General features: G+C 50.1%; 4 protein-coding genes across 4 annotated transcripts; 2 read left to right on the plus strand and 2 right to left on the minus strand.

Moving 5' to 3' along the window:
• Positions 1-385: 385 nt before the first annotated feature.
• MAM_03721 (Actin cytoskeleton-regulatory complex protein sla1) lies at positions 386-3,896 on the plus strand (the record flags this gene model as incomplete). The annotated part of the gene is made up of 4 exons (XM_040822520.1): positions 386-583; positions 653-2,009; positions 2,077-3,813; positions 3,877-3,896. 4 exons carry the CDS (start codon positions 386-388, stop codon positions 3,894-3,896), a joined length of 3,312 nt encoding a protein of 1,103 aa, XP_040679663.1.
• An 892-nt stretch (positions 3,897-4,788) lies between these two features.
• Positions 4,789-5,844, minus strand: MAM_03722 (DUF887 domain protein; the record flags this gene model as incomplete). The annotated part of the gene is made up of 2 exons (XM_040822521.1): positions 4,789-5,277; positions 5,362-5,844. The coding sequence occupies 2 exons, from the start codon at positions 5,842-5,844 to the stop codon at positions 4,789-4,791; spliced, it is 972 nt and encodes a 323-aa protein (XP_040679664.1).
• A 1,383-nt stretch (positions 5,845-7,227) lies between these two features.
• On the plus strand, positions 7,228-8,493 carry MAM_03723 (Dor1-like protein; the record flags this gene model as incomplete). The annotated part of the gene is made up of 2 exons (XM_040822522.1): positions 7,228-8,353; positions 8,423-8,493. 2 exons carry the CDS (start codon positions 7,228-7,230, stop codon positions 8,491-8,493), a joined length of 1,197 nt encoding a protein of 398 aa, XP_040679665.1.
• A 1,562-nt stretch (positions 8,494-10,055) lies between these two features.
• On the minus strand, positions 10,056-11,258 carry MAM_03724 (uncharacterized protein; the record flags this gene model as incomplete). Its single annotated transcript, XM_040822523.1, has 2 exons — positions 10,056-10,286; positions 10,359-11,258. 2 exons carry the CDS (start codon positions 11,256-11,258, stop codon positions 10,056-10,058), a joined length of 1,131 nt encoding a protein of 376 aa, XP_040679666.1.
• Positions 11,259-13,288: the final 2,030 nt, after the last annotated feature.

A 13,288-nucleotide genomic window follows, 5' to 3' on the forward strand; every position in this document is an offset into this window, starting at 1 on the left:
TCAACATCTCGTTTCCCGTTCTTGAATCACCAAGGCAGCATGAGAACCAGTAAGTAGGTCACATGGAGGCATTTCTATGCTTCACCCACCCAAAGGACCGTCAGTGGGAAACACTGGCGGCCCACCAAGCCGGAACCACACGCCCCTTCCTTCTTGCAAGTCGGGAGCGAGCTTACCTAACCTGCACTCCAACGTCGTCACCACCAACCTTAACCCTTTGCACCACACATCAGCACACACCAGCAACCTGCTTACATGGGCTCTTTGCCTTCGCCCACCTCTCTTACCCTGCCGACTCCGCGCCATTGGAACGCGGCAAATAAAAATACCACGAAACCTCGGTGGTGCGTAGTACACGCGTGCCACCCCCCTAGCCGACGCCAACATGGGATTTCTTGGTGTTTACACAACGGTCTACGATTATGAGCCACGTGCCGAGGGCGAGTTAGCCATCACAGAAGGCGATGTGCTCTATGTCTTGGAGAAGGGTGAAGATGACGGATGGTGGAAAGCCAAGAAAAAGGCGAGCGCGGAGGATGAGGATGAGCCAGTTGGGTTAGTACCGAAAAATTACGTTGAGGAGGTAGGTTCGCACCGAAGTATCTCAACTTGAGTTAAACTATCTCATGTTAATCTAACATTGCCGCCTCAGGCTCCGGTCGTTAGCCATGCTCGCGCCATTTACGAGTACACCCGCCAGACAGATGAAGAACTATCATTCCCTGAAGAAGCCGTACTGCAAGTGTACGACACGTCCGACCATGACTGGATACTTGTTGGTCTCGACGGCGAGTATGGGTTCGTTCCATCAAATTATATTGAAATGCGAGAAGAAGGCACAATCCTAGACGCTCCGAGCTTATCTGCGCCGCCCGCATTGCCAGTCAGACCACGCTCGGTTGCCGCGCCAAAAGAATCACCGCCCAACATAACCTCATCCTCTTCCACATCGGCGGCTGCATTAGCAAGTGTCATCCAAGGAAAGGCCAGGACGTCAACTCAAGTCCCACCTTCGCCGTCTTTCAAACAGCCGACAGGATACCAGACACAACATGATGATTCTCATCCATCAGAGGATCGTGAAGAGAGCCCCGAATCACGCTCTCCAGCGTTGCCGTCCCGTCCCCGACCGGAAAACACAATTGATCACGCCCCTAATCGTGTATCTTCTAGACCCGAGGCACGCGAGGCTCAGCTGACAGAGGAACCATATCGAACACTTGGAGGATTCCACATGTACAATATCAATGAAATGGTGTCTGTGATGGGCAAACGGAAGAAAATGCCCACAACCTTGGGCATTAATTTGGGCACAGGTACCATTCTCATTGCCCCTGAACGTGGTGATGACGACCCTCCACAAGAATGGTCTGCAGATAAGATGACCCATTATTCCAGAGAGGGCAAGCATGTCTTCATGGAACTCGTCCGTCCGAGCAGGAGTATTGACTTTCATGCCGGCGCCAAGGATACAGCAGAAGAAATTGTGGCAGCTCTAGGAGAACTCTCAGGCGCTGTGCGTGCTGAAGGATTACGGGAGGTTATGATGGCTAGCTCGCAACGCAAACAGCGCAAAGGTCATATTCTATACGACTTCATGGCACAAGGGGATGATGAAGTCACTGTTGCGGCCGAAGATGATGTTGTAATCATTGATGATTCCAAGAGCGAAGATTGGTGGCAGGTTCGACGAGTGAAAAACGGCAAAGAGGGTGTCGTACCCAGAAGCTATATTGAAATATCCGGAACGATAAATCCGCCGCCTTCGAGCAGTTCTGGAATCGACTCTGCCAGGGCAACTGTCGAACAAAATCGACTGGAGGAGATCAGGTTAACCAAAGAGGCGATAAGAGCAAGCAAGGTGCCTCAGCAGGTAGGACTTGGGACACTTCTCCCCGCGAGGGGCAGCAGCCTCATAGCCGGAGAAAATGGTAATAATTCGAGGCAACAGCGAAGCCGGCGCGAAAACGGACGCAACGAAACCGGCAACCATCACAAATTAAAGTCAAGTGCGTTATTCTCCAAATGATTCCTCGAACCGGTGAACATACACAATTAACTAACCTTGAGTAATAGAGCCCGACTCTTCCAAGCTAAGGACGTGGACCGATAGATCAGGTTCCTTCAGTGTTGAGGCACAGTTCCTCGGGCTCAAAGACGGGAAGATTCACTTGCATAAAATGAACGGCGTCAAAATTGCGGTTCCGATTGCCAAGATGTCTCGTGAAGACTTGGAATACGTTGAAAACGTAACTGGAATTTCTTTAGATGATGACAAACCGTTGGCGGATGTGAAAAGAGCAAAATCTTTGGACAGGCAGCCTGTCGAGGTCGGCGCATCAGTCAGCAGGAATCCCAAACCTGAATATGACTGGTTCCAATTTTTTCTTTCGTGCGACGTTCCAGTTGGATTATGCGAACGATACGCTCAAGCCTTTACAAAAGACTCCATGGATGAGAGTGTTCTTCCTGATGTCAACGCAACGATTCTCCGAACACTTGGTCTGAGGGAAGGGGACATAATCAAAGTTATGCGCACATTAGACACAAAGTTTGGCCGCGAGCGCAACAATCAAGATTCCGAAGGCAATGTGGGAGGACTCTTCTCTGGCCCGGGGGGAGCTCTTCGAAACAATACGAGAAAAGGACGGCCTGCTCCGGCAATCCAAACAAGTGACGTGGTAGATGCAGCTGCTTTCTCCAAAGACGACGTGGGAACGTCTGGTCCGAGTTCTAAGGAAGCTACATCTCCATCCGAGGCTACCGCCAACAAAAGCGGCTTTGATGATGATGCATGGGATGTGAAACCTCACAGTATTTCAGCAAGCGCCACGGAAAAATCAGCAAAGCCTATTCCAGCAGCAGCACCTGGAGCACAGCTAACAACAGCCCCAAACTCGGGCGCTGCGCTCACTGGCTCAATGAAGGAGTTGTCTCTATTGACAGAGCCCCTTCAGCCAAGCAAGGTGGAAGCGATATCTGCCACAGAGCCACGCCAACTAGCAGAGCAACAGGAGCAACCACCAGTCCAGAATCTTTCTGGCGCCAGTCCAGCATTCTTCTCCGTCATGCCCAACTCTGACAGAACGGGCCCCATCTCCTCGCAAGTTATTGCTGGGACCTCCCCAAAGCCTGTTGCGAGACAGCGACCTGCACCACCTTCGATATCACAAAGCCAGAACTCTCTGGTGTCGCCGCCACCCCAAAGGCCGTTATCAGCACCTCATTCGGCCCAGCCAACGATTTTCTCGCCTCCAGCCCTAGCACCTCAAATGACTGGCTCTGTTCAAGGCCAAGTTGCACCTCCCGGCCAAAGCCTCGGGGATATCGCCCAAGCCAGATTGCAACAACAGTATACTTCCCAATTTCAACCGTTGCAGCCTGCCTTGAGTGGTCATGTCAGCGTCCAGCCGCCGGGTGTGACATCTTTCCCCGGTGGCATTCCAGGGCAGCAACAATTTATCCGTCCTGTGATGACGGGCTTCTCTGGGAATAGCGCTTTCACTGACCTCAGTAGGCAAGCTCAATTTGCGCCAATTCGAACTCAACCAACAGGTTATCAAGCATCGTTCCCCCCGTCTACGGTTTCAGGATTTCCTCAAGGGATGACGATGACTGGCAACATTAACAATTTCTTACCCCAAGCATTGGAGCCACAACGTCCAGGTGTTCAAGACATGCAGCCTCCGCAAGTTGGTATCGTCGGTGACAGTAGCTTTGCACAACCATTACAGCCTCAAAAAACAGGGCCTCCACCTCCAGTTCGTTTCGGGATTTCTTCAGACCCGAAAAAGCTCACTTCGCAACAACCTGGTAGGCGAGCAAATTTATCCCAAGCAAGTAAGTGCAGAACACCTTATATGAAATACCTTTTAGTGCGCCATCTAATTCTCTAATTCTCGAAGCACCCGACAATCCTTTCGGTTTTTAGTGCATAACTTGCTAGGTGCTGGTTCTGGAGCAGCTCATGTGTTGCGGCCGTAATTTGTTGACTCGGCATCCTACCATTTAATTGCGGTTGCATGATTCCCTATTTGCCTCTGTTGGGCACCACTTGAATTACACATCATTTGTCGTACAATAGGATGGTCTACAATGACTTTATTTCTTGTGCTCGCATCTAAACATGGTGGCTATTCAGGCATTATAGACAGCGTAGGACTTTCTTTTCGTTCTTATTTTGTTGTCCAAGGCCTGGATGAGGTAGTGTTCAGGTATTTCAAATCTTTCTTCACTTGACTGTCAACCTATATGGCCTCATATTTTTTTTTAAGCCAGTGCAGCGTTTTGCCGGCGGCACATGCCCTTCTTCCATTGGTCGACGCGGAATCGTTTCAATACCGTTTGTACATATCATGCGATCGCAGTGTGGAGATTTAATGATTCCTTTCGCCCCTATATATAAGTACGCAGTCGGAGAGACATTTTTCTTTCATGGCAACTGGCCTTGGTGTTGTGTGAGAGTGAATTGATCAGCATTCAGCTATCCGAGCTACACATAGATACTACGCGTGTTTAATTACCAGATATAGTTGGAGCAGTCAAAATTGTATGAGCCAGCTTCCATTCTAACAAAAGAGTTGCCGAGACGAAATGGTTGTTTCGTTTTTTTGTCTAAACTGCCTAATGAGACTGTATTTCCCTCTCTGCCGTGGACCAGAATTGACATTATACTGAGGGGATCAGGAACATCAAAGCCTGCTCATGCAGGCTTTATATATGTTCTGAGGGCTCCCGAGGCGGAAAGCATGATGAAACGGCGCTTAGCTTCTTGAATGCTCTACTCATCTAGGCCTTCCGTCGATGTAGCCCTGCGGGTCTGCTAGAAACAGCAGATGCAACAGAGGACATGTCAACTTCCACCTCAGTCTGTGGTTGCTGGCCGGGTTCGAAACGCTTGCGGACGGCCTTAATCATCATCACGAACCAATAGAAGTTGAGACTATTGAGAGTCAGGTTGCTTGCCAGGTAGACAGCTCCGAGCCACAACGGTACAGTGGAGGTATCAGTTGCAAACTGCATAGCCATCGAGTGTAGTGATGCGGGGGAAGGGTGTCTGTTTATCGCGCTCCAGATATCCCGGAATACCATGACGGACTGGTGTGTACCGTATACCAACCGACATGAGAAGAAGCTAAACAAGAGAAGAAATCCGTTGTACAGTTGTGCTTTCGATCCCGTCATGCCAAGCTTGTCCATGAACCAATGGATGTTCAAAAAAGGTGTCGACAGCTCCCAGAGGATAAATATGCATCCATAATAGTTGACAAATGGCCGCTGTAAGAAGTTAGCAGATCCGTCATCCTCGGAGGACTGTACTTTCTATTCCCCGTCATTGGATACGAGTCGGGGTATTCTTACAAAACCGAGCGAGAAGACAAGCAGGGCCGCAATCGCATGTGCTAGAGTCCCAAGTCCGAACACATCTAGGTTCATGCTTGTGACGATGAGGTCCCATACAAAATATCCTGCGGCAAGAGCCTGTATCATGCTTGTTGCCCCAGTGTATCCCCATATGCGCTCCTCCCATGGCATTGCCCTCCTCTCGCCATCCGTGACCATGACCCAGATAGCAAGTCCGTTGATGAGGGTAGCTTGGATCATGGATACAACATGTGCATCCCAGTTAAGGCGTCTCTTCCGAGGGAGCGTCGTATAGTACTTCGGCGCTAGGATCCGCGATGCAATTGGCGAAATTGGGTAGAAAATCACAGAGTAGAATAATGCACTGATGACGATTTCGTGAATGTGCAGCGACAACGTTGGCAAGCTAAGCCAGTCGCACAAGGGCTGTACCAGTCTAACCAACCATGGCAGTGGTTCGATGAAGAAGGGGTCCTTCATGTTATAGCGATTGCCTCGGGCCTTCTCTACACTCGCGGAGACCCGTTGTCCTGGCTATATTCTGGAGCGTATGTTTGATGCGGGAGAGGTGGGCTTGATAGATAGCGGTCCGAGAGTTTGGCCAGAATACCTAGGTACCTAGGCAGATACGATCCAGTAGTGAATGCCGTCACAGGGCAAGGCACAGGGAGAAGATGGTCTTGTGCGCGACCTTGCTCGCAGTAGTGTCGTCTTGCCGAGTAATACCAGTCGACATATATTGTTTCTCGCCTTGGGCTACTCGGGCCTGCTAGGCCATCGAGTCAGTCCATAAGTACATGCCGTCCGGGTGGCAGTGCGTTTTTTAGGGGTGCTCCTTGGGGCCAGATTTGTTGGGGGAGGCCTACACGTGTGCACTGTGCACGTGAGATCTCCCCCTGGGGGTCGTGTCAAAAATCCCAGTAGTAGCTCCACAGAACGCACGGGGCCATGCTGTCTGGCAAGCCACTTCGGCACTGGTCGTCGCTATCTGTTTTTCTGTAGTTGATCAACATGGGAAACCAGTTCTATTCCTTTTTTTTGAGGCCCTCGCCCCTGGTGCACAGGTGATGATGCTTCCTCGTGCCTTTGTCATGACACCCACCTCACTGCGAGTCACCGAACAGCTTTGCCGCCTAAGGGCATACAATAATACATGCCTGCCCTCTGGTGTCGTGACTACGTCCGCCGGCATCCTGCTAATTCGATGTACGACCGATGCCAAGGCCGGGTCACTCCTAGGGCAAACTTTGGCCCATACGGGTCTTTGTTGGGATATCCAATCTATCCCTTGCTTTGCCCGCTGTCCCGATGCTATGGCCTCATACGTGACTTTTCCTTGTGCTGTGTTGCTCTCTTCCCTGGCCATGCGAGCATGAAAAACACTGCTCACAGCATGCCACCGCACCAAGCGATCGTACACTATCGCCAGTGATGTGGGTCAAAAACGGAACCACCGCAAAGCACCGGTCAGGGTTGTGGTTACTACAGGGTATGCCTTAGCTGTGCCGGACTACCTCGCAGGCAGCTGTATGGTTGTTCACCTGTGCTTCACAAGTTTGTTGTTCCATTCACCAACCCACCCGCTTGGAACACCAGTACTGGCTGACTGAGAATTCCGAGTCTGACATTAGAGGATCGGAGAATTGTTCTCCTTATAACCACAAAGTCACGGCTGCACTCGGATGTCACGGCTGCCTGAGCGTACAGGCAATTGCGATAGAAACAACCCAGGCAAACGATGTGGTCAATGGACTAAGCAGACCCTCAGCCAGGAGAGAGATCCCGGATACATACAGGGAGGAAATTCGAACAGAGTCACGGCACGACGGAAAAGAAAAGCACCACGCAGGCTGTCTACTCAACATGGCAGAGACCCTGAGCGAGCGCCTCCGCGGACAGGGAAAGGCACCAGACGCGACCACACTGTCTTATCTGACCTACCTGGCGGGACAATCGGTCGAGTCCATACGAACTACAGAGCCACAGCGACTATCACAAACATCAAATTCCCTGCTATTATCCATTCAGTCGCTGTCCAAAAAATCTCATCGACCCATTGTCCAATCAGCAGCGAGTCACACAGCACTGCGCCAGCTGCTTCCCTCGCTGGCAAAAAGAGCGGGCGAATTGGCGCACACAGTCCCAAGGCTTGACCAGGCGGCAGAACTATTCTCTTCCGGTGTTGGGAAATCCAGCGAGAAGAGCAGTCTCATCGCAGAGAGGAAGAAGGCACTCCGTCTCCTACACAACGGGGAGAGACTGGTCGATATGATGGAGCTCCCACAGCTTCTCAACTCCGCTATCGCATCCAGCCCTATCAGCTACTCATCCAGTCTCGACCTTTATGCACATGTCCGCCGTCTTGCGTCCCTATATCCATACTCAACTCTTGCCACATCTGTGCTGGACGAAGCAAACTCAGTCATTAGGCGAATGGCCATCGACCTAATAGCTACACTACAAACCCCCAACCTGAAACTCGCCCCAAGCCTCCGTACGGTGGGCTGGCTCAAACGAATCATCCCCGAGCTTGTTGCCACCTCCCAAACAGGGGAATCACTATCTGCGATATTCCTTGTGTGTCGACTTCGCACATTAATTGCCACACTAGACGCACTGGAGCCTTTGAAACAGTTGGCGGAAGAAGAGCGCGTACGGAAAGTAAAGGTATCCCAGGCTTGGTCTCGGGGCCAGCACACAGAGCGGTATATCAAGCGGTTCATCGAAGTATTTCGCGAACACAGTTTCGGCATGGTATCGGTTTCCAAAAGTGTGGATGCTAGCTTTCCCCAGACAGATGGCACAGCCGCTGACCCAGTGTTTCCGCTGCCTTCCGTCCTTGCCAGCTTCCCGCTGCACCTGACAGGCCTTCTGATGGACACCTTGCGAACATACCTGCCCGTCGTCAAAGATCAAGCCGCAAGGGAAAGCATCATAACGCAGGTGTTGTACTGTGCTGGAAGTCTGGGTCGACTAGGCGCTGATTTTGGTATGTTTCTGTCAGTTCATGGAATAGTGGAATGGATGGAATTGGTCAAACGACACAGACTGTTAGCAGGCCGACTTGAGTCCGTCATTGGCGAACACAGGACCAGCCAGACTTCGTCCATCTCGCGAGGCGTGTTTTGAGATACATATGCATTAAACGGGGTGGTATCGTATGCTGGCTGAAGTACCTTGGTAGTTAGTTCCCGCCCATTTTTGGTTAGGGTAATGATAAAGCATGACAGGACTTTTCATGTTCTAGGATTAGCCTCGGTCGACTTTCTCTCCCAGCATCCTGAAGCTCCCACGGGCAACCGGACGCCGATATTGTGATTGTATCCCATTCCAATCCGGGAGATCTGGTGAGCCTGAATAGGTTTGGTTGATATTGATCTACTATTGACACCACATGGCCCCATCGGGCTGGTACGCCACACTGTAAGGTCTCCGTGATGTATTCATATTCATCCATTGACCTTACATGTAGAGCTTACGATACAATGGAAGACCCGATTTCAGTGCAATGAAAGAAAACAACACGTCCGTGGGAGCTAAATCAGGTACGAAAACACCAGCATCATCATCTAGGTAATGCTGGTCTTGAAGACTTACAAAGTCGTCTGTAGCACGCCACTTCGCTTCTGGGCTTGGTTCCGGATTAGCATCTGCGGTTTTGCTGCAGCCTCTAGACCTACTTAAAACGCGGGTACAGCAGTCTGGTACCTCATCTCTTTCTGCCTGCTGGAAAGATATACGCCATTCCCGTCACGTCGCGCGCAGTCTCTGGCGAGGAACCGTGCCTTCCGCCATCCGAACAGGGTTTGGTTCAGCCTTGTATTTTACCTCACTCAATGCCATCCGTCAACACGCACAGCATACAAATGCACCAGAACGGCCCCATCACAAAGAAAATGCCTCTCCTACTCCCACTATCTGGGTAAATCTAGCCTCTGGTGCCGGAGCCAGGACGTTCGCGGGCCTTGTTCTTATGCCCCTGACTGTCATCAAGGTTCGATTCGAGTCCAACCTCTATTCATACACCTCGATTTTCTCTGCTGCTGCCGATATCCGGCGTCGAGACGGGATTCGGGGCTTTTTCTCAGGGTTTGGCGCAACGGCCATCCGAGATGCGCCGTATGCAGGGCTGTATGTGTTATTATATGAAGTGCTAAAAAATCAACTCGGCTCCATAGCCACCACATCTGCAGCTCGCGAAGACAAACAATACAGAATGACGTCATCCATGGCCAGTACTGTTAATTTCTCATCTGGGATCCTGGCCGGTGCCGCCTGCTCTGTCATATCAAACCCTTTTGACGCCGTCAAGACTAGGATACAACTACAACCCCGGCAATATCGAAATGCTTGTCAGGCAGCGTATAGAATGGTCACTGAAGATGGCCTGCGATCTCTTTTGGACGGTTTGGCCTTGAGGATGAGCCGCAAAGCGCTCAGCTCTGCACTGGCCTGGACGGTATATGAGGAGCTTGTTCGCAGGTTTAGTGCGTCATGAATGTTTAATATGAAACGCATCACATGCGTGTGAAATGAGAACAACTTCTGGATCGCAGCTTAGTGCTTAGTTTATGATGAGATATTTCGTAACAAAAGTGAAGACAAGGAACAAAGTGAGGACAAACTGTAGCTTTTTTTTTTTTTAAAACAGGCCCCCCCATCTCCGGGCTCCCTCTTGGTGCTCATCCTTGCTAGGCAGGCCTAGCTCCGGCTAGATACATCAAAAGTCCGCCAGGCGACTTGCTCCTTTTACGATCACCCTTCTTGCGAACCCACTCAAACTGGGGATCTTGGCGGTGTGATTTCTTCTCCTCAATCAGCAAAGTGCTGTTCCGTTTCTCACGGATGTATTTCGTGTGCCTCCAGAATTGATCCTGTTCCCACTCTGGAACCCACCTCTTGATCAAGAGATACTCAGGGTCCTTATTTATCTCAGGTTAGAAACAAAATCAAAACATCTCCCCACTATTGTTGGATGGAAAAGATGTACTCACACTATCAATGTCAAACTCGACACAGAAGGTTCTTAAGGTCTCAATGGACAAATGCCTACGGGCCATTCGTGTGTGCATAGGCCGTTGGCCTGGTTGGAGTGCATCGGGTATCTTTCTCTTCCCAAGAATGGCTGAAATGGCTTTCTCGTCTAGGCCGGATTTCAGCAGGTCTTCCTGCATGCGGCGTCTGTATTCCCTTTCCTCCTCTTCCTTACGCAGTTTTTCCGCAGCCATGCGATCCGCCTCGAGTTTCTTATAGCGCTCTACTGCCTCGGCAGCCTCCTGGTCGCGGCGCTTCTTTTGTTCCACCGCTTTCTCCTCTTCTTGCAGCCGTTTCAGCTCCATCTCTCCCTTGATGCGCTTCTCCTCCTCGGCCCGGGCTTCACGCCGTTTAATCTCGTCCAATTCCCGCTTGGCACGTTTTAGTTCAGCCTCATCTCTAGCCTCCTTGGTTACGCGACGTTCCTCCCTATCTCGTGAATTCTCAAGGCGAAGTCGTTCGAGTTCACGGCGGGCGAGTTCAGCTTCCCACTCTTCCCTAGTAAGCCGTGACCTCGACCTCGATCCTGAGCTGCGACGACGACGATGAGCGACTTGCCGACGTCGTCGATAGTCGTCATCATCATCTGAGGAATGCTCGCCGTAGAACCGATTATTAATAATCACCGGCTGCGCTCGGACCGGCACAGGGCCGGGCGGACTGGCTCTTCGATCACGGCATCTGTCGTGTGAACGAGAACGTGCAACAACCGTTGTGTGCTGTTCCGGGACTAGGTAGCTAGGACCAGCAGGTGAGCCATAGTAATCCCGTGGCCGCTCGACATATCTGACAGGTCGCGGGGAGTGACCCTGGTGACGGATGCGAACGTTTATGTCCTCGTCGTCGGAATAGTAACTCATGATTAAATTGTCACGTTATATATGCCACAAGATGTTGAATGAAAAGTATCCGACTCTCAGCCAGCCAAATTCACGTGAAAAATCTTGGAGGGAGGTTTGAGAGAAACACAGACAACGTGGAAAATTTGAAATCGGGTTTTGTCTCGGTTATTCATGCATATAAGACGCACGAGAAAAGGGCTGAGGGGTCCCAAGGCCAAGGCCCTCTCTCCCTCGTTATCCCTCGTAGGGCTGGAGCGGGGAGGTAGGGTCCCGGAGGGTGGCGGGCGCGAACCACATAGACTAACTGAGTGGGGGATAGATAGTTGACCAGCGTTTCTCAGCTCCGGCGGTCGACGGCGTGGGGTGATTGGCTGGCGCCGGGCTGCCATTTTAGAGAATGGTGTTTGACAGCACATCAGGCGACATGTATTGAGTACTGGAGGCATCACACAGTGCACTTACTGTATCAACAGGCTGGATTTTGTACCGGCAAGGTCAGGGGTAACCTACTCGCTAACTAGGTACTCTTGAAAACCGTGTTTTGTACTTAAGTGTACACATCTCCTGGAAGACTCTCTCTCTACCGCGTGTTATCTTGGCAGGTAAACTTCCTGCCCTTGGTGCTTTGTTGATCAAATAGCAACAGGCCGCGCCTGTTGAATGGCAAAGACAAAAAAAAGGCCGATGGGCGGCGTGTTGGATCGCGATTATGAAGATCAGCTTCTACTAGGTCTCTGATCTGTTTCGCTTGTTGAGGCACTACGTCAAGCACGGCCGGCTAAGCAGTGCTGTTTGTTGACCCGAAAGTCTTCAGCGACCACGAAGCATCTGTTCAATATGCTCGCGGCTATTCTTGTGCGTGGTTTCGAGATATAGGAGGCGTTGGTTAAGCCTGTCGAGGTCAGAATCCAGATCCTTCGTTTGACTTTCCAGCTTCTTTCGTAAGTCCGGCAGGGGAAGCGACGCGAACCTAGGAAACGATGAGGATTCCTGTTAGCGCGAAATATAACTAGGTCGTAGTGTATTGAGAAAAGCTTGAGCTCACATCTTGCCAAGGCCTTCGTAAACGACTGCGTCCTTAGGAAGGCTCGACAATTCGCTGAGTGTCAGGCGAACCAAGCGTTGTTCTCGCTGCTTTGCAGTCATCTGAGTACGTGCAAGGCCAATTTGTTGCTGTGCAGCAACTGCCTGGGTCTCGATGTCGCGAGCAAGCTGGGGGGGGGGGGGGGAAACAGACAGACCTTGTGAAGAGCCTCACTTGAAATCGACATAATGTTGGTGGGTGATAGGTAAGTCGCGGTATGTAGATGGACTCGGATGCTGAAAGGAAAGAGGGAGAGAGGATAGATGCTGGAGGAGGAGGCATCAGTTGACATCACCGTAAGTACCCACGTCGTGAATTAGTGACAAGCTTGGTGGATAGAGGTAAATTTTGTCAACGAATGACTTAGTTAAGTAGTTTCTATATAGAAATAGATGCTAGAGGAGGGTTGACATCACCATAACTACGTCGTGAATTGAGTGACAAGCTTGGTGGATAGAGGTACTTAGTTTCTATCTCCTTAGTTATAGAATTACAAAGTTATAGTTGTACGCAAACTAAACATAAATTCAGGATATCATTGGGTTAAAACGGAGATTATGTATATTTTGAGCTGGATTTTCTGTTCAAGTCGTTTTAATGTGCAAGAAGTTCCAGTATTTTACTTTTAATGTGCAATGTCATTGTTGTCCCAAGTCAGCTATTTTTATTTTACTTTCAATGTGTGTTGTCCCAGGCCAGCTATTTTTATTTTACTTTTAATGTGCAAGGAGTTCCAGTTAAATGTCATTTTTGTCCCATGTTAGCTATTTTTATTCTACTTCATGACACTAAATAATGCTTTTCTGGAGCACTGATTTATAAAAAAATTTTTTTTTTAAAAGAGTAGCTGTATTTTGACACAGAAAAAAAAATTTAGTGCAAGAAAAGCCGCCAATTTATATTTATTTAGTGCACTTAAAAAAAAACACAGCAAAAAAAAAAAAGCATTCATTTGATTTTTAGT

This window comes from Metarhizium album (genome assembly GCF_000804445.1).
Source record: "Metarhizium album ARSEF 1941 chromosome Unknown scaffold_7, whole genome shotgun sequence".
NCBI lineage: Eukaryota > Fungi > Ascomycota > Sordariomycetes > Hypocreales > Clavicipitaceae > Metarhizium > Metarhizium album.